This window comes from Triticum urartu, chromosome 5A (assembly GCF_056163025.1).
Source record: "Triticum urartu cultivar PI428250 chromosome 5A, HENAU_Tu73, whole genome shotgun sequence".
NCBI classification, from domain to species: Eukaryota; Viridiplantae; Streptophyta; class Magnoliopsida; order Poales; family Poaceae; genus Triticum; species Triticum urartu.
Window position 1 is genome coordinate 560,846,984 of NC_141877.1, and position 25,783 is coordinate 560,872,766.

Below are 25,783 nucleotides of genomic sequence, written 5' to 3' on the forward strand. Positions count from 1 at the left end.
AACATAAACACTCCTTCACCACAAACTTCTTTTTCTTATTAAGCATCCAAATCACCCTGTCATTCTCATCTTTCTGCTCAACCTCCCCCACCAAGCTTTTCATCTCCTCCCACTGTTCCAAAATTTCCTCATGGATAGCTCTCTTGGAAGTCATAGTATCCCAACCTTCCTCCACAACTCTTTTCACAGTCACCATTTTACTAAAGGTAATACTATATAGTATGGGAAAAACTTCAGCAAGTTTTCTATTCCCGATCCACACATCTTCCCAGAACAAAGTTCTGACCCCATTCCCAAACTCTCTCCTCGTAAGGGCAACAAAGAAGTCTTTGACTTTCATCAGCCCTGCTAGAAATGTGAGTTACAGTCCCAACGGGGCCGAGTCCAATAACACCGATTACATATCCTTGTATCTCACACTCGCTGATACCATCGCTGAGGCCGAGGCCGTGAAGGCACAAGCCAAGTTCAGCTTACTCGACCGACATGGGAATCCTGTGCCACTCTATACCCATAGTACCATGTTAGAAGGGAGAGAGGAGTTTGGTGGAATTGTTCATTGTATTGCTTGAGCCTCGTGGGCATATATATAGGAGTACAATGACCAACTTGGAGTACAACACAAGGCAGGACCAAATCCTAGTCTATCCTATACTTCCTAATAATCTTATACTCAACATCCGCCCGCAGTCACAACGGTAGCGATGCAGACGGTGAGACTGGAGAAGAATCCGAAGGCAAGCCAACGGACACCCCCCACAGTCATAACGGTTGATGCATCATGGAAGTCGTGGCTGGATTGGAAACCTGACGAGGTTGCTCAAGCAAGGTGGTAGCCCTTTGTGCCGTTTGTCGAGGTAGCCAAGAGCGTGTGTGGTGGAGCCGTGGTCGGGTAGCCGTGCGAAGAATGCCGTGGTCGATGTCGATTCGGGGTGACCAGTGTCGAGGAAGTCCTTGTGAAGCCGCGGGCGCAAGGAGGCGCCGAGTTAGCATGGGCGCAGTAGTGTCGAAGTAGTGGTGCGCCGGAAAGAAGACGTTGTTGACAACGCATCGCGCCGGGGTTGCCAAGCTCGGGGACACATCATAGACGAAGGCACGCACCGGTGTTGCCACCACCGAGCATGCGTAGACGGACGAAGAAGAAGTTGATGAAGCGCCGCACCAGGCTTACCAGGCTCGGGGACACATCATGGACGAAGGCACGCTTCGGTGTTGCCAGCACCGGGCATGCGTAGACTGGGACCTGCACGAGCTGTACGTCATTTAGAAGAACTCGGAGAAGACAGCAAAGAAGGACTCAACGACAGTTGCGGTGCCAATCAGCGCGGGGCCGATGTCTCCCGCGGGTGTCGAAGTAGAAGAAGTGGTCGGGGTAGATGACGGCAACGCTGGCGACAGGCTGGTGCTGGACAAAGACGATGAAGGTGGACGGGCGGCGGTGGCAGCTACGAGGGTAGCGGCGGCGACGACCAAAGAAGAGCGGCGGCGGCTAGGTTAGGAGTGCGGTGGCGGTGCTCGAAGTAGGCGAAGAACCCTAACAGCATGACGAAGACCGATGCGGGCGGTGGTGTTCCCGCGCCAAGGGAGACGGCGCAGCGCATACCACGGGAGGTCGACAGGCGGTGACTGATACGTCTCCAATGTATCTATAATTTGATGAAGTATTCATGCTATTATATTATCCATCTTAGATGTTTTATATGCATTTATATGCTATTTTATATGATTTTTGGGACTAACCTATTAACCTAGAGCCCAGTGCCAGTTTCTATTTTCCCTTGTTTTTGAGTATTGCAGAAAAAGGAATACCAAACAGAATCCAATTGACGTGCCAATTTTTGATGATTTTTTATGGACCAAAAGAAGCCCCGGAGTAAAAGAGTTGGACCAGAAGAGTCCCGAGCCGTCCACGAGGGTGGGGGCGCGCCCCACCCCCTGGGCGTGGGCCCCTATCTCATGGACGACTTGGAGACCCCCTGACGTGAAACCGACGCCAAAAATTCCTATAAATAGAGAAACCCCCAGAAAATAACCTAGATCAGAAGTTCCGCCGCCGCAGGCCTCTTTAGCCACGAGAACTCAATTTAGGCCCTATCTGGCACCCGGCCGGAGGGGGCCATCATCACCGGAGGGCATGGAGGAGGATCCCGGAGGGGCCATCATCACCATAAAGGCCAAGGACCAGAGGGAGAACCTCTCCCGATCCAGGGGAGGCCATGGAGGAGGAAGCACAAGGGGAGAACCTCTCCTCCTCTCTCTTGGTGGCACCGGAGTGCCATCAAGAGGGGAATCATCGCCACGGTGATCGTCTTCATCAACATCACCATCATCATCACCATCCTCATCTCTTTTACGCGGTCCACTCTCCCACACCCCGCTGTAATCCCTACTTGAACATGGCGCTTTATGCCACATATTATGATCCAATGACGTGTTGCCATCCTATGATGTTTTGGGTAGATATCCTTTATCTTTGGGTTGATTGATGATCTAGATTGGTACGAGTTTTATGTTTTATTTTGGTATCGTCCTATTGTGCCCTCCATGTCGCACAAGCATGAGGGATTCCCGCTGTAGGGTGTTGCAATACGTTCATGATTCGCTTATAGTGGGTTGCTTGAGTGATAGAAGCATAAACCCAAGTAAGGGGGTTGTTGTGTATGGGATAAAGGGGACTTGATGCTTTAATTCTATGGTTGGGTTTTACCTTAATGATCTTTAGTAGTTGCGGATGCTTGCTAGAGTTCCAATCGTAAGTGCATATGATCCAAGAAGAGAAAGTATGTTAGCTTATGCCTCTCCCTCATATGAAATTGCAATGACGACTATCGGTCTTGTTAACAATTGCCTAGGACAATTCCGCACACCGACCCATCATTATTCCACACTCATTGTTTATAATATTTAGTAATATATTCTAACTTTATGATAACAACACCTAATTTCATATTTTAGCTCTCCAATATCATGCAAAGTTATCCTCTTCATACCCACAACGTAGTTTTATTTCTCGTTTCTAGTTGGAAGCAAACGTTTGGTGTACGTAGAGTCGTATCAGTGGCAGAGAGGGCTTGAGAGAATATTGATCTTACCTTTAGCTCCTTGTGGGTTCACACTCCATACTTATCACTTCCACCTTTATGAATTGCTACGATGATTCCCTGCACTTGGGGATTATCAAGCTCTTTTCTGGCACTGTTGCCGGGGAGCAATAGCGTGGGGTTGATATTCTTGTGTATGCCTGTTTTCTTTCTTCACTAAGTAGATTTTGTTTTTCCCTTTTTATTTCTGCTAGTTGTGGGTGAAACATACAAAAAATGAAATAATGAAAATACAAAAAAATTACTTGCCTCTCATTCCTAAGAAGTTTTTCAATAAGAGAATTGATTGGAAGGTTGTGCATTGGAGAAGTGAGGGTCAACCTTGAACACTTGTGTTCATGCTCATGGAAACAATGTAAAAAAATTCATGGAAGCTTCTCTGAAAATAATTATCCCCTTGTATATATCCATTGTATTATAAAAATAATGTGCCAAGCCTTGGTTTTAGGATGATTAGATTGCTTGTTTACTTTGTTCAATACAAAAATAGAAACTTTGGCTGTAGCGCGTGATTTTACATTTTTTTATGGGAAAGTCAAATGGGTCTGAAACTTTTTGCACATTACTTCTGTACATACTGTTTAAATTTTCATATTTGTTTAGAATTTTTTGGAGTTAGAGAAGTATACTAAACTTCCAGATTACTACAGACTGACCTGTTTTTGACAAATTATGTTTTCTATGTGTTGATCGCTTATTTTGATGAATCTATGGGTAGTATCGAGGGGTATGAACCATGGTGAAGTTGGAATACAGTATTGATGTCTACTACACAACCTTCTTCTTGTAGACATTGTTGGGCCTCCAAGTGCAGAGGTTTGTAGGATAGTAGCAAATTTCCCTCAAATGGATGACCTAAGGTTTATCAATCCGTGGGAGGCATAGGTTGAAGATGGTCTCTCTTAAACAACCTTGCAACCAAATACTCCCTCTGTTCCTTATTGTAAGGTGTATTAGTTTTTCAAAAAGTCAACCATTGTCTATGTTTGACCAACTTTATAGCAAATCAATAAAGATTTAGAATACCGAATATGTAAAATATAAAAATATATTTCATGGTGAATCTAGTGACAATGATTTGGTGTTCTAGACATTGATATTTTTTTCTAAAAACATGGTCAAAGTTAGAGAAGTTTGACATTTTGAAAAAATAATACATCTTATATTGATGAACAGAGGGAGTAACAAAGAGTCTTGTGTCCCCAACACACCCAATACAATGGTAAATTGCATAGGTGCACTAGTTCGGCGAAGAGCTGGTCATACAAGTGCAATATAGATGATAGATATGAGTATTTGTAATCTGAAAATATAAAAACAGCAAGGTAACTAATGATAATAGTGAGCGTAAACGGTATTGCAATGCTAGGAAACAACGCCTAGGGTTCATACTTTCACTAGTTCAAGTTCTCTCAACAATAATAACATAATTGGATCATATAACTATCCCTCAACATGCAACAAAGATTCACTCCAAAGTCACTAATAGAGGAGAACAAATGAAGAGATTATGGTAGGGTACGGAACCACCTCAAAGTTATCCTTTCTGATCGATCTATTTAAGAGTCAGTAGTAAAAATAACATGAAGCTATTCTTTCCGTTCGATATATCATAGAGTTCGTACTAGAATAACAGCTTAAGATACAAATCAACCAAAACCCTAATGTCACCTAGATACTCCAATATCACCTCAATTATCCGTGGGTATGATTATACGATATGCATCACACAATCTCAGATTTATCTATTCAACCAACACAAAGAACTTCAAAGAGTGCCCCAAAGATTCTACCGGAGAGTCAAGACGAAAACGTGTGCCAACCTCTATGCATAAGTTCACGGAACTCGCAAGTTGATCACCAAAACATACATCAAGTGGATCACGTGATATCCCATTGTCACCACAGATAAGTGATACGTCTCCAACGTATCAATAATTTTTGTTTTTCCATGCTATTATATTAACAAAATTGGATGTTTTATATGCATTTATATGCTATTTTATATGATTTTTGGTACTAACCTATTAACCTAGAACCCAGTGCCAGTATCAGTTTTTTCCTTGTTTTAGAGTATCGCAGAAAAGGAAAATCAAACGGAGTCTAATTGACCTGAAACTTCATGGAACTTATTTTTGGAACGGAAGCAATCCAGAAGACTTGGGGTTTACGTAAGGGAAGCAACGAGGAAGGCACGAGGCAGGGGCGCGCCCTCCACCCTCGTGGGCCCCTCGTGGCTCCCCTGACGTATTTCTTCCTTCTATATATACCAATATACCCTAAAACCATCGGGGAGCATAATAGATCGGGAGTTCCACTGCCAGAAGCCTCCGTAGCCACCAAAAACTAATCTAGACCCGTTCCGGCACCCTGCCAGAGGGGGAATCCCTCTCTGGTGGCCATCTTCATCATTTTGGCGCACCCTCGGGGCTGAGGGTATGTACCAGTAGCTATGTGTTTGATCTCTCTCTCTCTCATGTTCTTGAGGTGGTACGATCTTGATGTATCGCGAGCTTTGCTATTATAGTTGGATCTTATGATGTTTCTCCCCCTCTACTCTCTTGTAATGGATTGAGTTTTCCCTTTGAAGTTATCTTATCGGATTGAGTCTTTAAGGATTAGAGGACACTTGATGTATGTCTTGCGTAGGATACCCGTGGTGACAATGGGGTATCATATTGATCCACTTGATGTATGTTTTGGTGATCAACTTGCGGGTTCTGCCCATGAACCTATGCATAGGGGTTGGCACACGTTTTCGTCTTAACTCTCCGGTAGAATCTTTGGGGCACTCTTTAAAGTACTTTGTGTTGGTTTGAATAGATGAATCTGAGATTGTGTGATGCATATCGTATAATCATACCCACAGATAATTGAGGTGATATTGGAGTATCTAGGTGACATTAGGGTTTTGGTTGATTTGTGTCTTAAGGTGTTATTCTAGTACGAACTCTATGATAGATTGAACGGAAAGAATAGCTTCATGTTATTTTACTACGGACTCTTGAATAGATCGATTAGAAAGGATAACTTTGAGGTGGTTTCGTACCCTACCATAATCTCTTCGTTTGTTCTCCTCTATTGGTAACTTTGGAGTGACTCTTTGTTGCATGTTGAGGGATAGTTATATGATCCAATTATGTTATTATTGTTGAGAGAACTTGCACTATTGAAAGTATGAACCCTAGGCCTTGTTTCCTAGCATTGCAATACCGTTTGTGCTCACTTTTACCATTAGTTACGTTGCTGTTTTTATATTTTCAGATTACAAAAACATATATCTATTATCCATATACCACTTGTATCACCATCTCTTCGCCGAACTAGTGCACCTATACAATTTACCATTGTATTGGGTGTGTTGGGGACACAAGAGACTCTTTGTTATTTGGTTGCAGGGTTGCTTGAGAGAGACCATCTTCATCCTACGCCTCCTACGGATTGATAAACCTTGGGTCATCCACTAGACGGAAATTTGCTACTATCCTACAAACCTCTGAACATGGAGGCCCAACAACGTCTACAAGAAGAAGGTTGTGTAGTAGACATCAATAAGCACATGCAAGACGTACATCAAGTGTTCTCAAATCCTTAAAGACTCAATCCGATAAGATAACTTCAAAGGGAAAACTCAATCCATTACAAGAGAGTAGAGGGGGAGAAAACATCATAAGATCCAACTATAATAGCAAAGCTCGCGATACATCAATATCGTACCACCTCAAGAACACGAGAGAGAGAGGGAGAGAGAGGGAGATCAAACACATAGCTACTGGTACATACCCTCAGCCCCGAGGGTGGACTACTCCCTCCTCGTCATGGAAAGAACCGGGATGATGAAGATGGCCACGGAGAGGGATCCCCCCCAGGCAGGGTGACGGAACGGGTCTAGATTGGTTTTCGGTGGCTACGGAGGCTTCTGGCGGCGGAACTCCCGATCTATTTTGCTCTTTGATGTTTTTAGGGTATATTGATGTATATAGGTGAAAGAAGTCGGTCAGTGGAGCCACGAGGGGCCCATTAGGGTGGGGGCGCGCCCTGGGGGGCAGGCGCGCCTCCCTGCCTCGTGGCCACCTCGAAGCTTGCTTGATGTATACTCCAAGTCTCCTGTATTGCTTCCGTTCCAAAAATAACTCTCCCGAAGGTTTCATTCCATTTGGACTCCGCTTGATATTCCTTTTCTTCGAAACACTGAAATAGGCAAAAAAACAACAATTTGGGCTGGGCCTCCGGTTAATAGGTTAGTCCCAAAAATAGTATAAAAGTGTATAATAAAGCCCATAAACATCCAAAACAGATAATATAATAGCATGGAACAATCAAAAATTATAGATACATTGGAGACGTATCAGCATCCCCAAGCTTAATTCCGTCTCGTCCTCGAGTAGGTAAATGATAAAAACAGAATTTTTGATGTGGAATGCTTTCTAGAATATTCTTTAATGTAATTTTATTTCTTGTGGCAAGAATATTCAGATCCATAAGATTCAAGACAAAATTTTAATATTGACATAAAAATAAAAATACTTCAAACATACTAACAAAGTAATCATGTCTTCTCAAAATAACATGGCCAAAGAAAGCTATCCCTACAAAATCATATAGTATGGCTATGCTCTATCTTCATCACACAAAATATTTAAATCATGCACAACCCTGATGACAAGCCAAGCAATTGTTTCATACTTTTGATGTTCTCAAACTTTTTCAATCTTCACGTAATACATGAGCGTGAGCCAAGGATATAGCACTATAGGTGGAATAGAATGGTGGTTGTGGAGAAGACAAAGAGGAGAAGATAGTCTCACATCAACTAGGCGTATCAACGGGCTATTGAGATGCCCATCAATAGATATCAATGTGAGTGAGTAGGGATTGCTATGCAACGGATGCACTAGAGCTATAAGTGTATGAAAGCTCAACAAAAGAAACTAAGTGGGTGTGCATCCAACTTGCTTGCTCACGAAGACCTAGGGAAATTTGAGGAAGCCCATCATTGGAATATACAAGCCAAGTTCTATAATGTAAAATTCCCACTAGTTTATGAAAGTGACAACATATGAGACTCTCTATCATGAAGATCATGGTGCTACTTTGAAGCACAAGTGTGGTAAAAGGATAGTAGCATTGCCCCTTCTCTCTTTTTCTCTCATTTTTTTGTTTTTCTTTTTTTATTTGGGCATTTTCTTTTTTTAATCTTTTTTTCTTTTTTTTTATATTTTTCACCCGGAGTCTCATCCCGACTTGTGGGGGAATCATAGTCGCCATCATCCTAGACGTTGTTGGGCCTCCAAGTGCAGAGGTTTGTAGAACAGTAGCAAATTTCCCTCAAGTGGATGACCTAAGGTTTATCAATCCATGGGAGGCGTAGGTTGAAGATGGTCTCTCTCAAACAACCCTGCAACCAAATAACAAAGAGTCTCTTGTGTCCCCAACACACCCAATACAATGGTAAATTGTATAGGTGCACTAATTCGGCGAAGAGATGGTGATACAAGTGCAATATGGATGATAGATATGAGTATTTGTAATCTGAAAATATAAAAACAGCAAGGTAACTAATGATAAAAGTGAGCGTAAACGGTATTGCAATGCTAGGAAATAAGGCCTAGGGTTCATACTTTCACTAGTGCAACTTCTCTCAACAATAATAACATAATTGGATCATATAACTATCCCTCAACATGCAACAAAGAGTCACTCCAAAGTCACTAATAGCAGAGACCAAACGAAGAGATTATGGTAGGTACGAAACCACCTCAAAGTTATCCTTTTCTGATCTATATATTCAAGAGTCCCTAGTAAAATAACATGAAGCTATTCTATCTGTTTGTGTCGCGACCCGACCCGAATGGATCAAGCGCTCTGTGCTCAGGTGTCATCCCTGGATCAGTAATGCTGACACCACACAGTACATCAAAGGATTTATAGCAGAGTGGCAATCACACACTTATTACATCGTTGTCTCAAAGAGAACTTATTACAATAAACATGGCTTAAGGCCATCTAGTGTCGATAACAGCGGAAGACTCGGAAGATAAATGGGTCCATCAACTCCAACGGCATCACTGAGTATAGAACCACGACCTAAAAGCACCTTACTCGTCGTCTGAAAAGTCTGCAACATGAGAAGTTGCAGCCCGAAAACGGGTCAGCACATGGAATATGCTGGCAAAGTAACACATAGAGAGTAATGGAATGAAACAGCTATACTATATGCATATATGGCTGGTGGAAAGCTCTATGGTTACAGTTTTGCGTAAAGCCAGTTTTTCCCTACTGCAAAGGAATAAATTTATTTAAGTATCATGGTAGTTGTTAAACATCGAGAATGGTTGACAGCATTCCGATCCCAATTAAGTGAACAATTAAAACCCAACAACATTAATTATAAGTAACATGATGAGATTCACATGATATTCAAGTACTAGATACTCAAGTTGTCCATAACCGGGGACACGGCTAATCATGATTAGTTTGTACACTCTGCGGAGGTTTGCGCACTTTTCCCCACATGACTCGATCGCCTCTGTTTGTTTTCTCGCACTACATGGTGTTTGAGAAACGGATGACCAAGACATAGTCTTTCAGAAGCACTAGCACCTTACATGTGGGGTAGACCGTACCACCTACAACCCCTACATCTGCTAGTCCACCCCGTAAGAGTTCGCACAACTTAGTCAACTATGCCAGAGCCCATAGTAGCATGTGGCTGCACACGGAAGTTTCTAGCATGAATTATCTTATGATCCCTTTGAGCCTGGGTGGCGGTCCAAAATAAAACAGGCAAGTCCTGATAGACATCGGGTGCCTCAATCCACCCAGATGTGTGTTTAAGTGGCCACCTTAGATAAACCGTTAAAAATTATCAACTCACATCTGTCATGGATATCACTCACCCAATCCACGTCTACTAGCATAGCATGGCATAATAAGCAAACGTAGAAGTAACTCCCAAAGGTTTCATAATAATACAGGTGATAGGTACTACCTCATCTACTTCCCATCCCACAATTTAATTAGATCCTAATCATGCAATGTGAGAGGATTGATCTAATGCAATAAAACATGGGTTGTAGAAAAGGTATGATCAAAGTGTTACTTGCCTTGCTTATGATCCGCGAGACCTAGGGTTTCGAAGTAACAAGCGGCGCAATCCGGGTGATCTATCGCAGACAAACAACAAGCACCCAATAAGTACTCATCTAATGCACAGGTAAAACTCGAACAAGAGATCGAACCAGAGAGTTCAACTTAAGAACTCCGGTTGCAAAGAAAGAACGAACCGAACAAAGAAACGGAAAACAAACGGCGGAAGAAAACAACTCGGTTCTAGCAAGTTAAATCTAGGTCAAATTTTACCGGGGCAAAAACTTGTTTCAGTTGATTAGATGGAACGGCGGTTTCGAAACAAAACTCCAGGCGCTTGAATCACCTGATTCCGATAAACGAGCGAGAAGATAAACTAGAACGAAGATCGGATCTGAGATCGCGATCGCGGAATAAATCCGACGAGAAGAAAAAGAAGAATGGTTAAACGAACGGACATTCGTTAACCTAGAAGAATCCGGTGATCACGTTCGTTAGGACGAACGGTCCGGCGAATGGTCCAAAGGCAACTAAATCGGAAAAGAAAACGAATCCGATCTAGGGTTTCGGAGAAGAAAACCGAAACGAAAAACCGATCTAGAAAACGAATCAGAAGAGAAGAAAAGCATCGGAACGATTAGAAGAAAACGATCCGAGAAAAAGAGACGCGGGGCAACCTCCGGCGAGGGGCTCCAGCGGCATGGCGTAGGGCGGCGGCGGCGTGGGCAAGGTGCGGCGGCGGCGCGGGTGTGGGGTGGCGCGGTGTAGGGCGCGGGGTGGGGTGCGGTGGAGGGCTTGGGGTTTGGTTTGATGATTTGGAGGGGGGTGTTGGGGTATTTATATTGGGGAGGGGAGGAGAAAACTTGGGGTAGGGGCAAGAAATAGAGTAGGAATAGGAAAGAAAAAGAGGAAACGGAGTAGGACTAAAGTCCTACTAGGAATCAAAAAAGGGGCGGCGGCGGCTCCTGCCTCTGGCGCCTGGCGCGCGCGATGGCCTGGCGCGGCCGGCTGCCTGCGCTGGGGAGGCGGTGGCTGGCCTGGGCCTTGGCCCGGCTGGCCTGCTGGATTTTTTCTTTTTTTAAACGGTTTCGCGCGGAGAAGAACACAGAAAAGAAAATCTAAACGGGCTCCAAAATTCCTAAAGTAAATTTTCCCCGACTCCTAAAAATGAGCCGAACAAAATGAACTTTTCTACGGACCAAAAATGCAATTTTTGAAAACGCGCATTTTTTCCCTATCCAAAGAAAATGCAAATAAAACTCCGGCAAAACCAAAATTTGATCTATTTATTAAATCTTCATTTTTTCCTAAATTTGGGAAAGTCATATTATTCCCTCTCTCATATATTTTGACACCGGAAAAATAATTGAAGTTAAAATAAATAAATCAAATGATCCTCTTTTCAAAATTTGAGAAAACTCAAATATGAAAATGACGAAATCTCCAACTCTCTCCGAGGGTCCTTGAGTTGCGTGAAATTTCTAGGATCAACCAAAATGCAAGAAAATATGATATGCATGATGATCTAGTGTATAACATTCCAAATTGCAAATTTGGGATGTTACAAACCTACCCCCCTTAAGATGAATCTCGCCCTCGAGATTCGGGTTGGCTAGAAAATAGGTGAGGGTGGTCCTTGAGCAAATCTTCTTCTCTCTCCCAGGTGGCTTCATCCTTTGTGTGGTGGTTCCACTGAACTTTGCAAAACTTGATAACCTTGCTGCGAGTAACTCTGCTGGCATAATCGAGAATCTTGACTGGCTTCTCCTCATATGTTAGGTCATCCTTTAACTGAATCGCTTCAAGCGGCACGGTGTCTCTTAGCAGTATCTCCGCCATCTCGGCATGACATTTCTTCAACTGAGAAACATGGCATACATCATGAACTCCTGATAGTCCCTCTGGTAATTCCAACTTATAAGCGACTTCTCCCATACATTGCAAGATCTTATATGGTCCAACGAAACGCGGTGCTAACTTTCCCTTAAATCCAAAGCACTTTACTCCTCGAAGTGAGGATACTCGAAGATAAACCCTGTCTCCGGTTTCGTAAACTGTCTCCTTGCGTTTAGAATCTGCGTAGCTCTTCTGCCTGGACTGGGCTACCTTGAGCCTATCGTGAATCAACTTAACTTTCCGTTCAGACTCCTTAATCAAATCTGGACCAAAGAACTGACGGTCTCCAACTTCGTCCCATGACAACGGTGTCCTGCACCTCCTTCCGTATAAAGCTTCGAAAGGTGCCATCTTTAAACTGGTTTGGTAACTATTGTTATAAGAAAACTCCGCATACGGCAAGTTATCGTCCCAACTAGATCCATAATCTAGTGCACAAGCTCTCAGCATATCTTCCAAAATCTGATTGACTCTCTCGGTCTGTCCGTCTGTCTGTGGATGAAAAGCTGTGCTGAACTCTAGTCTGGTTCCTAAAGTTTCATGCAACTGATTCTAAAACTTTGAGGTAAATTGGGTTCCTCTATCTGATACGATACTCTTCGGAACTCCATGCAAACAAATGATCCTAGTCATGTATATCTTTGCCAACTTAGCACTGGTGTAAGTGGTCTTAACTGGAATAAAATGTGCTACCTTTGTCAAACGATCAACTACTACCCATATCGAGTCATAGCCTGATTTTTTCCTCGGTAGTCCTGTGATAAAATCCATGCCTATCTTATCCCACTGCCATTCGGGTATCGGCAATGGTTGTAACAATCCTGCTGGCTTTTGATGCTCTGCCTTTACTCTCTGACATACGTCACAAAACTGCTACATATGCTGCAATATCCTTCTTCATTCCGGTCCACCAGAATGTTTCCTTCAAATCCAAATACATCTTGGTATTCCTTGGGTGAATCGAATACGGTGAATCATGTGCCTCGTGCAAAATCAACTTTCTGATCTCCGGGTCATTGGGCACATAAACACGGTCCTCAAGCCATAAGGTATCGTGCTCATCCTCACGAAATCCCTTTGCTTTTCCTTCGCTCAATTTCTCTTTGATAGCGGCAATCTCCTTGTCAGATTTCTGAGCTTCTCTGATCTTATCCATCAATGTTGACTAAATCTCCAATGCTGCTACATAGCCTCTCGGAACTATTTCCAAACATAGCTCACGAAGGTTTTCTGCTAACTCCTTAGGTACTTTTCCTGTCATTACCATATTGACATGGCTCTTATGGCTCAGTGCGTCAGCTACTACATTAGCTTTTCCGAGATGGTAATGCAATCTCATGTCATAATCCTTGATGAGCTCCAACCATCTCCTTTGTCTAAGGTTCAACTCCTTCTGAGTGAAAATGTACTTCAAACTCTTGTAATCCGTGTACACCTCACAATGATTTCCAATGAGGAAATGTCTCCATGTCTTCAATGCATGCACTACGGCTGCTAACTCCAAATCATGCGTAGCATAATTCAACTCATGAGGCTTCAGTTGTCGTGAAGCATACGAAACAACTCTTCCTTCCTGCATAAGCACTGCTCCAAGTCCTCGACGTGAAGCATCGCAATACACCTCATAATCCTTGGTCTGATCTGGCAAAATCAACACTGGTGAGGTAACCAAACGTTTCTTCAACTCCTGGAAACTAGCCTCACACTCCTCAGTCCATTTGAACTTAGTATCCTTCTTCAACAATTCAGTCATAGGCTTTGCAATCTTTGAAAAGTTCTCAATGAATCTCCGGTAGTATCCTGCGAGTCCAAGAAAACTCCGGATCTCTCCAACTGTCGTTGGTGATTCCCATTCGGTTACGGTCTCAACCTTAGTGGGGTCAACTGCTATACCTTCTCCGGATATAACATGTCCAAGAAATCCAACTTCCTTCAACCAAAACTCACATTTGCTGAATTTGGCGTATAACTGATGTTCCCTTAGCTTCTCCAAAACCAAACGCAAATGTTCCTTATGCTCCTCTTCATTCTTTGAATAAACCAGAATGTCATCAATGAACACTACGACGAACTTATCCAAAAACTCCATAAACACTTTGTTCATCAGGTTCATAAAATAGGCAGGTGCATTAGTCAATCCAAATGACATAACGGTATACTCATACAGTCCATATCTCGTGATGAATGTTGTCTTAGGTATGTCCTGCTCTCGAATCTTCAACTGATGGTACCCTGATCGCAAATCGATCTTGGAAAACACTTTAGCTCCTTGCAACCGATCAAACAGATCGTTGATCATTGGCAGTGGGTACTTATTCTTGATGGTTACTTCATTCAATCCTCGATAATCTACAACCATCCTTAATGATCCATCCTTCTTTTCCACTAGAAGTACTGGTGATCCCCAAGGCGAAGAACTTGGGCAAATGTAACCTTTATCCAATAACTCCTTAATCTGATTCTTAATTTCTACCAAATCCTTTGCTGGCATCCGGTATGGTCGCTTCAATATTGGGCCGGTACCTGGCAAAAGCTCAATCAAAAACTCAATGTCCCTATCCGGTGGCATGCCTGGTAATTCCTCAGGAAATACATCAGGAAAATCCTTTACCACTGGTACTTCTTCTTGCACAACTCCTGTTAAAGAATTTACTTGTGTCCTGTTTGGCACATGACGGGATACATACTTGATCCTTCTTCCTTCTGGTGTGGTAAGCAAAATTGTCTTACTGGCGCAATCGATGTTCCCTTCATACTCCGATAACCAATCCATGCCTAATATCACATCCAATCCTTGAGATTCCAATACTATTAGGTCTGAGGGAAACACATAGTTACCAATCCTTAATGGTAACCGATCACACCATCGTCTGGCCATAAACTCCGCTCCTGGTGAGCTTACTAACATGGGTGACCTAAGGGCTTGGGTTGGCAGGTTATATTTATCCACAAATCCCCTTGATATGTATGAATGCGATGCACCAGTATCAAAAAGAACGAGTGCAGTAAATGACTTAACCAGAAACTTACCGATTACTGCATCGGGCTGATCTTCAACCTCCTCCACATTAATGTGGTTCACCTGTCCCCTATTGAAAGGGTTCGGCTTCTTCCCAGAGCTTCCATTGCCATTTCCATTCTGGCCTTCGGGACATTCATTGGCATAATGTCTGGTCTTGGAACACTTGAAACAGGTGACTTGACTCAGATCTCTCTTGGTTGGGGTCGATGGGGTGGTCCGGTTCTGGCCGTTGCTTCCTCCATTCCCATTACCATTCTTGTGGCCATTATGGTTGTGCGAGCTTCCTCCTCCATGGGTATGCTGAAACTGAAATCCCGGTTTAGGGGTAAAACAGGGCTTCTGCTGGGCTCCAGAGTTATACTTCCCCTGTCCATACTTCCTCTTACGGTTCTCAGTCTGGTGTTTCTTTCCTTCAATCATGATGGCACGATCTACCAACTCCTGGTAGTTGTTGAAACTCGCTACCATCAACTGCATGCTTAGTTCATCATTCAGTCCTTCCAGAAACTTCTCCTGCTTAGCTGCATCCGTAGCAACGTCATCTGGGGCATAACGTGCTAACTTGCTGAAATCGTCAACGTACTGGCCAACTGTTCTTCCTCCTTGGCGTAAGTTGCGAAACTCACGCTTCTTCATGGCCATAGCTCCTGCTGAAACATGGGCAGTGCGGAAAGCTTGCTGAAACTGATCCCATGTGACAGTGTCAACTGGGTAAGTGGCTGTGAAATTCTCCCACCATGCTGCCGCGGGTCCGTCAAGCTGGTGAGCGGCAAACTTCACTTTCTCACCATCTGTGCATCCTGCAGTGGTCAACTCCCTTCCTATCTTACAGAGCCAATCGTCTGCTACTATCGGCTCGGTGCTACTAGAAAACACCGGCGGATTCAGCCTAAGAAAATGGGCTAAGTGGTCAACAGGTGGTGGTGGTGGTGGGTTGTTGTTCTGCTGGTTCTGGACTAACATCTGCATCAATTGATTCTGTTGCTGGATCAACTGAGTAAGCTCCGGTGGGAATCCATTGTCACGTCTCGGAGGCATCTGAGGGTTTAGAAAAGACGAGAATTAAGAATAGAGTGAGGTCTAAAGGAAAACACTACCCATATGCACATGAGCAAATGCACACAAAATCACTTCATTCAATCAAACAAGGGCTTACAATCGGTCTAACTATCGCAAAAGTGCTCGACTAATGTTTACATGGGGAAATGCTACTACTATTTGGTGGTCATCTAGAAATTTGAACCGGTGGAAGACTCCATGATATCTGCTCCTGCTTCGTCTTCAAAGTCGGGTTCACTTGGATCCGAATCGGTGTCGTCGATGATGATGTAGTTGTCCGGACATGCGACGTACTCGTCATCCTCCTTGGATGCTAACTTCCTCTTGAGTTCTTCAATCTCCTGCTTAAGATTGCCATTGTGTCTTGCTAGAGCTACGATCTCGTCCATGTAGTCCTTGCGTGTAGACTTCAGTTCTCCTTCTAGCTCGATGATCCTTGCCTTCGCATTCTTCAACTCTATCATATCATTGCACATCTGGTTCTCGTGGCGTCGAATGTGCTGGTTTAACTCCTGGATGAAAGATGCAATGGATCTATCCTTCTTGGTGCTGACTAACTCCCATTGTTCATCTCGGCGTCCGCAAATCTGGTAGATAGTGTCCTTGAGGTCTTCTTGGTAAACTTCTCCAATGCGTCCTATGGTGATATGAGCTGCCATGCTCCTTCCCAGACTCCAGGTTGGTGCATTGAAAAAACTATCTATAGGCTTCGTGATTGGCGCGAATGTCCTTCCCAGAACGTGAGCTTGAATCTTCCAGCGCTCCTCTTCAGGCAGAGTAGCGTTGAAGGTTCCCGTGAAGCTTGGTAATCCAATGTTCAGGTACTTGGTGACTTCCTTCAAGTGAAATCCAAAAGGTGTGCCTTCATCCGGTTGAGCGTACTTAATCTTCGCGTGCGTCATCCTAATAGAGTAGAAAAGATGAGGAGTTAGAAAATGAGAAGAGAATGGTGATCTATGGCTTTAACTTAGTGGTCGTGTCCTACAGTCAGCGTGTGCTCTGATACCATCTCTGTTGCGACCCGACCCGAATGGATCAAGCGCTCTATGCTCAGGTGTCATCCCTGGATCAGTAATGCTGACACCACACAGTACATCGAAGGATTTATAGCAGAGTGGCAATCACACACTTATTACATCGTTGTCTCAAAGAGAACTTATTACAATAAACATGGCTTAAGGCCATCTAGTGTCGATAACAGCGGAAGACTCGGAAGATAAATGGGTCCATCAACTCCAACGGCATCACTGAGTATAGAACCACGACCTAAAAGCACCTTAATCATCATCTGAAAAGTCTGCAACATGAGAAGTTGCAACCCGAAAACGGGTCAGCACATGGAATATGCTGGCAAAGTAACACATAGAGAGTAATGGAATGAAACAGCTATACTATATGCATATATGGCTGGTGGAAAGCTCTATGGTTACAGTTTTGTGTAAAGCCAGTTTTTCCCTACTGCAAAGGAATAAATTTATTTAACTATCATGGTAGTTGTTAAACATCGAGAATGGTTGACAGCATTCCGATCCCAATTAAGTGAACAATTAAAACCCAACAACATTAATTATAAGTAACATGATGAGATTCACATGATATTCAAGTACTAGATACTCAAGTTGTCCATAACCAGGGACACGGCTAATCATGATTAGTTTGTACACTCTGCAGAGGTTTGCGCACTTTTCCCCACATGACTCGATCGCCTCCGTTTGTTTTCTCGCACTACATGGTGTTTGAGAAACGGATGACCGAGACATAGTCTTTCAAAAGCACTAGCACCTTACATGTGGGGTAGACCGCACCACCTACAACCCCTACATCTGCTAGTCCACCCCGTAAGAGTTCGCACAACTTAGTCAACTATGCCAGAGCCCATAGTAGCATGTGGCTGCACACGGAAGTTTCTAGCATGAATTATCTTATGATCCCTTTGAGCCTGGGTGGCGGTCCAAAATAAAACAGGCAAGTCCTGGTAGACATCAGGTGCCTCAATCCACCCAAATGTGTGTTTAAGTGGCCACCTTAGATAAACTGTTAAAAATTATCAACTCACATCTGTCATGGATATCACTCACCCAATCCACGTCTACTAGCATAGCATGGCATAATAAGCAAACGTAGAAGTAACTCCCAAAGGTTTCATAATAATACAGGTGATAGGTACTACCTCATCTACTTCCCATCCCACAATTTAATTAGATCCTAATCATGCAATGTGAGAGGATTGATCTAATGCAATAAAACATGGGTTGTAGAAAAGGTATGATCAAAGTGTTACTTGTCTTGCTGATGATCCGCGAGACCTAGGGTTTCGAAGTAACAAGCGGCGCAATCCGGGTGATCTATCGCAGACAAACAACAAGCACCCAATAAGTACTCATCTAATGCACAGGTAAAACTCGAACAAGAGATCGAACCAGAGAGTTCAACTTAAGAACTCCGGTTGCAAAGAAAGAACGAACCGAACAAAGAAACGGAAAACAAACGGCGGAAGAAAACAACTCGGTTCTAGCAAGTTAAATCTAGGTCAAATTTTACCGGGGCAAAAACTTGTTTAAGTTGATTAGACGGAACGGTGGTTTCGAAACGAAACTCCAGGCGCTTGAATCACCTGGTTCCGATAAACGAGCGAGAAGATAAACTAGAGCGAAGATCGGATCTGATATCGCGATCGCGGAATAAATCCGACGAGAAGAAAAAGAAGAACGGTTAAACGAACGGACGTTCGTTAACCTAGAAGAATCCGGTGATCATGTTCGTTAGGACGAACGGTCCGGCGAACGGTCCAAAGGCAACTAAATCGGAAAAGAAAACGAATCCGATCTAGGGTTTTGGAGAAGAAAACCGAAACGAAAAACCGATCTAGAAAACGAATCAGAAGAGAAGAAAAGCATCGGAACGATTAGAAGAAAACGATCCGAGAAAAAGAGACGCGGGGCAACCTCCGGCGAGGGGCTCCGGCGGCGTGGCGTAGGGCGGCGGCGGCGTGGGCAAGGTGCGGCGGCGGCGCTAGGGCACAAGGGCGGCGGCGCGGGTGTGGGGTGGCGCGGTGTAGGGCGCGGGGTGGGGTGCGGTGGAGGGCTTGGGGTTTGGTTTGATGATTTGGAGGGGGGTGTTGGGGTATTTATATTGGGGAGGGGAGGAGAAAACTTGGGGTAGGGGGCAAGAAATAGAGCAGGAATAGGAAAGAAAAAGAGGAAACGGAGTAGGACTAAAGTCCTACTAGGAATCAAAAAAGGGGCGGCGGCGGCTCCTGCCTCTGGCGCCTGGCGCGCGCGATGGCCTGGCGCGGCCGGCTGCCTGCGCTGGGGAGGCGGTGGCTGGCCTGCTGGATTTTTTCTTTTTTTAAACGGTTTCGCGCGGAGAAGAACACAGAAAAGAAAATCTAAACTGGCTCCAAAATTCCTAAAGTAAATTTTCCCCGACTCCTAAAAATGAGCCGAACAAAATGAACTTTTCTACGGACCAAAAATGCAATTTTTGAAAACGCGCATTTTTTCCCTATCCAAAGAAAATGCAAATAAAACTCCGGCAAAACCAAAATTTGATCTATTTATTAAATCTTCATTTTTTCCTAAATTTGGGAAAGTCATATTATTCCCTCTCTCATATATTTTGACACCGGAAAAATAATTGAAGATAAAATAAATAAATCAAATGATCCTCTTTTCAAAATTTGAGAAAACTCAAATATGAAAATGATGAAATCTCCAACTCTCTCCGAGGGTCCTTGAGTTGCGTGAAATTTCTAGGATCAACCAAAATGCAAGAAAATATGATATGCATGATGATCTAGTGTATAACATTCCAAATTGCAAATTTGGGATGTTACAGTTTGATCTATCATAGAGTTCGTACTAGAATAACACCTTAAGATACAAATCAACCAAAACCCTAATGTCACCTAGATACTCCAATGTCACCTCAAGTATCTGTGGGTATGATTATACGATATGCATCACACAATCTCAGATTCATCTATTCAACCAACACAAAGAACTTCAAAGAGTGCCCCAAAGTTTCTACCGGAGAGTCAAGACGAAAACGTGTGCCAACCCCTATGCATAAGTTCACAGAACTCGCAAGTTGATCACCAAAATATACATCAAGTGGATCACGTGATATCCCATTGTCACCACAGATAAGCACATGCAAGACGTACATCAAGTGTTCTCAAATCCTTAAAGACTCAATCCAATAAGATAACTTCAAAGGGAAAACTCAATCCATTACAAGAGAGTAGAGGGGGAGAAAACACCATAAGATCCAACTATAATAGCAAAGCTCGCGGTACATCAAGATCGTACCACCTCAAGAACACGAGAGAGAGAGAGAGATCAAACACATAGCTACTGGTACATACCCTCAGCCCCGAGGGTGGACTACTCCCTCCTCGTCATGGAGAGCACCGGGATGATGAAGATGGCCACCGGAGAGGGATTCCCCCCTCCAGCAGGGTGCCAGAACGGGTCTAGATTGGTTTTCGGTTGCTACAGAGGCTTCTGGCGGCGGAACTCCCGATCTATTTTGCTCTCTGATGTTTTTAGGGTATATTGATATATATAGGCGTAAGAAGTCGGTCAGGGGAGCCACGAGGGTGGGGCGTGCCCAGGGGGGCAGGCGTGCCTCCATGCCTTGTGGCCATCTCGAAGGTTCCCTGACGTATACTCCAAGTCTCCTGGATTGCTTCCGTTCCAAAAATAACTCTCCTGAAGGTTTCATTCCGTTCGGACTCTGTTCGATATTCCTTTTCTTCGAAACACTGAAATAGGCAAGAAAACAACAATTTGGGCTGGGTCTCCGGTTAATAGGTTAGTCCCAAAAATAATATAAAAGTGAACAATAAAGCCCATAAACATCTAAAATAGATAATATAATAGCATGGAACAATCAAAAATTATAGATACGTTGGAGACGTATCAAGTATATATAGGTCTAACATGAAATTGAATGAGTGTGCAACAGTACCTAAAGGTAGTAATTTGCTTTATTACATTAACGGATCTCACAAAGTTTTTGTTAAAGTTTTGTGTGGATGAAATGTTTGAAGATCGGGGAGCTATCAATATGAGAAGAATAAAGAGAGGCAAGAGCTCAAGCTTGGGGATTCCCAAGGCACCCCAAGTAAATATTCTAAGGATACTCAAGCATCTAAGCTTGGGGATTCCCCGGTTGGCATCCCATCTTTCTTCTTCAACAATTATCGGTATACCTCGGTTATTGTTTTGTTCACATGATTTGTGTCCTTTATGTTTTTGTTTTTCCTTTAAGTTCCATGCTAGTATGAGATAACCCTTCATTGGTTTATAGAATGCTCCATGTGGTTCACTTATATCTTTTAAGTATGATCTTATAGAATTGCTCATTGTGCTTCACTTAAATCTTTTGATTATGGTTTTATAGAATGCTTCGTGTGCTTCACTTATATATTTTGAGCTTGGATATTGGTTAGTCTATATTAATTGTAGAATGCTCCATGAACTTCACTTATATCTTTTGGAGTATGAATAATACTATCATCTAAAGTGGATTTAAAAGAAGTTTTCTCCCACTATTCCGAATGAGGAGAATTTTGCTTATGTGGAGAGTAGTACAATTTCTATGCTCGTAGATCATGAAAAGAATGCTTTATGTGATGGTTATATTGTTGAACTCATTCATGATGCTACTGAAAATTATTATGAGGGAGGAATACATGTTTGTAGGAGTTGCAACAATATCAAGTTTCCTCTCTATATGCTTAAAGTTTTGAAGTTATACTTGTTTTTCCTTCCTATGCTAGTTGATTCTTGTTCCTGTAAATTATGTGCTCACAAAATCCCTAGGCATAGGAAGTGTGTTAGATTTAAATATGCTATTCATATTCTTCATGATGCTCTCTTTATGTTTCAATTCTTATCTTTTATGTGGGCATCATTGAAATCATCATGCCTAGCTAAAAGGCATTAAAGAAAAGTGCTTGTTGGGAGACAGCTCAATATTTACCCGTACAGTTTTTGTGTGTTATCATTATTAAGCTACTGTATTAATCATGTATTATATCTTTTGTTCCAATAAAGTGCCAAGTAAGACCTTTGGGAAGACTTGGGTGAAAGTTAATGTGATCTTGCTGTAAAAAACAGAAACTTTACGCTCACGAGATTAGCTTCCATCTTTTACAGAAGAGTGCGATTGAGTTGATTCTTTTTTCATAATATTAATAGACAAATTCCTCATGTCCACCAATTTATTTCAGAATTTTTGGAGTAGCAGAAGTATGGTTGGTGTTCAGATCATTACAGACTGTTCTGTTTCTGACAGATTCTGTTTTCATTGCATAGTTTGCTTGTTTGCTTGTTTTCTAGTTTCTATGGCTTATATTTCTCAATATAAATTGTTGAAATGATATGGTACAGTAGGCATTGTGTGAGAACAATTATGAACCTTGTCTTTGACAGTACCAAATTGAATGGTTTACTCTTTATCATACTAGCCTATCTCACGAAGTTCTGTTAAGTTTTGTGTGATTGAAGTTTTCAAGCTTTGGGTGAGATATCGATATGAGGAGAATAAGGAGTGGAAAGACCCTAAGCTTGGGGATGCCCAAGGTACCCCAAGGTAATATTCAAGGAAGACTCAAGCGCCTAAGCTTGCAAAAATTGCTCTCTAAATATGTATGATCTATTAATGTGGAGAAAATAAGCTTTATACGATCTTGTGATGTGGAAGAAATAAAAGCGATGGACTGCATAATAAAGGTCCATATCACAAGTGGCAAAATAAAGTGGCATTCTTTTGCATTAAGATTTTGTGCATCCAACCATAAAAGGGCATGACAACCTCTGCTTCCCTCTGTGAAGGGCCTATCTTTTACTTTTATCTTCTACCCCTATACAAGAGTCATGGTGGTCATCACCTTTCCTATTTACACTTTTTCCTTTGGGAAGCACTTTGTGTTGGATCGATCCGGATATATATATATATATATATATATATCCACTTGGATGTAGGTTCTCATAAATTATTATTGTTGACATTACCCTTGAGGTAAAAGGTTGGGAGGCGAAACTATAAGCCCATATCTTTCTCTGTGTCCGATTAAAACTTTGAACCCATAAATATCACATGAGTGTTAGCACTTGTGAAAGATTAAATGATAGTTGAGTATGTGGAGTTTGCTGAATCAAAGCACTTACATAGACCCTTCCCGAAAATAAGATGAATTGCAATTGTTTGATGACTAAGAGAACGGTTTGTTAGCTTTCAAGAAAGTTTATGATCTATACTTTAACATGTGAATAGCTTGTTACTTGATCATGAGAAGTTTCATGAGTTGAGCTACTGTTATGGTATATAATGATGCTAGAAAAAGTGGTTGGAACTATCATTGATGAAACTTATGCACTTGTTAGCATTCACACTTCATAAATTATTTCTTTTATCATTTACCTACTCGACGACGCGCATGAATTAAGCTTGGGGATACTGATACGTCTCCAATGTATCTATAATTTATGAAGTATTCATGCCATTATATTATCCATCTTAGATGTTTTATATGCATTTATATGCTATTTTATATGATTTTTGCGACTGACCTATTAACCTAGAGCCCAGTGCCAGTTTCTGTTTTTCTGTTGTTTTTGAGTATTGTAGAAAAGGAATACCAAACGGAGTCCAATTGACGTGCCAATTTTTGATGATTTTTTATGGACCAAAAGAAGCCCCTGGAGTAAAAGAGTTGGGCTAGAAGAGTCTCGAGCCGTCCACGAGGGTGGGGGGCGCGCCCCACCCTCCTAGGCGTGGGCCCCTATCTCGTGGACGACTCGGAGACCCCCCTGATGTGAAACCGACGCCAAAAATTCCTATAAATACGGAAACCCTCAGAAAATAACCTATATTGGAAGTTCCGGCACCGCAAGCCTCTGTAGCCATGAGAAATCAATCTAGGCCCTCTCTGGCACCCTACCGGAGGGGGCCATCATCACCGGAGGGCATGGAGGAGGATCCCGGAGGGGCCATCATCACCATGAAGGCCATGTACCAGAGGGAGAACCTCTCCCCATCCAGGGGGGAGGCCATGGAGGAGGAAGTACAAGGGGGAGAACCTCTCCTCCTCTCTCTTGGTGGCACTGGAGTGCCATCGAGAGGGGAATCATCGCCGCGGTGATCGTCTTCATCAACATCACCATCCTCATCTCTTTTAGGCGGTCCACTCTCCCGCACCCCGCTGTAATCCCTACTTGAAAATGGTGCTTTATGCCACATATTATGATCCAATGATGTGTTGCCATCCTATGATGTTTTGAGTAGATATCCTTTGTCTTTGGGGTGATTGATGATCTAGATTGGTACGAGTTGTATGTTTTATTTTGGTGCTGATCTATTGTGCCCTCCGTGTCGCGCAAGCGTGAGGGATTCCTGTTGTAGGGTGTTGCAATACGTTCATGATTCGCTTATAGTGGGTTGCTTGAGTGATAGAAGCATAAACCCGAGTAAGGGGGTTGTTGCGTATGGGATAAAGGGGACTTGATACTTTAATGCTATGGTTGAGTTTTACCTTAATGATCTTTAGTAGTTGCAGATGCTTGCTAGAGTTCCAATCATAAGTGCATATGATTCAAGAAGAGAAAGTATGTTAGCTTATGCCTGTCCCTCATATGAAATTGCAATGACGACTATCGGTCTTGTTAACAATTGCCTAGGACAATTCCGCACACCGTCCCATCATTATTCCACACTCGCTATTTATATTTAGTAATATATTCTAACTTTATGATAACATCACCTACTTTCATATTTTAGCTCTCCAATATCACGCAAAGTTATCCTCTTCATACCCACAACGTAGTTTTATTTCTCGTTTCTAGTTGGAAGCAAACGTTCAGTGTACGTAGAGTCGTATCAGTGGCAGATAGGGCTTGAGAGAATATTGATCTTACCTTTAGCTCCTTGTGGGTTCGACACTCCATACTTATCATTTCCACCTTTGGGAATTGCTATGATGATTCCCTGCACTTGGGGATTATCAGTGACGGTGGAGTGGACCGCGGGCCGTGGCGCTACGGCCCGAAGGGGCGATACAGTGATGGTGTGCAGGTCGGGGCAACGGCGGGAAGACCTCAGGGCGACGGCGGAGACCACGGGCCGCGGCGCTACGGCCCGAAGGGACGGTGCAGCGGCGGAGCGCAGATCGGTGCAACCGCGGGGACAGCCTCGGGCGGTGGCTGGGACCGTGTATCGTGGCCCTACGGCCCGTAGGGGCGACGCAGCGGCGATGCGCGAGTTGATGCAGCCGCGAGGAAAATCATGGAACGGCGGCACTGCGGCCCGACGGGGCGACGTAGCGGCAGCCCGTTGCTCGATCGATGGAGGGGCACACTGAACTCGGGGATGATCTTCACGGGACATGCGGAGGCGCGCGTAACCAACGGGTCAGGTCAGTCGCGCGGCGTAGATGAGGCGGATCGCGGTGCCGAGCGGGTGATCAAGCCGATCGCGCGCGAGGTCGGGGACGCCGCTCGGTGGAGGCGTGGTGACCGTGGAGTCTGAGATGAAGCCGGCGATGGTTGACGTCGTGCGGACGAGCGTGTTAGCACCCGCACCTGGGCTGCCAAAGCAGCGCCAGCGTCCG

At 43.4% G+C, this 25,783-nt stretch overlaps 1 protein-coding gene across 1 annotated transcript in view; it reads left to right on the plus strand.

Annotated features, from left to right (window-relative positions):
- The first annotated feature begins 221 nt into the window (after nucleotides 1-221).
- The window catches only part of LOC147972869 (BTB/POZ and MATH domain-containing protein 2-like), a 38,494-nt gene continuing 12,932 nt past the window's right edge, over nucleotides 222-25,783 (plus strand). Inside the window, exon 1 of the mRNA XM_087524485.1 lies at nucleotides 222-502. Within this exon, the coding sequence (XP_087380611.1) occupies nucleotides 222-502 (281 nt within the window). The remainder of the gene's footprint in view (nucleotides 503-25,783) is intronic.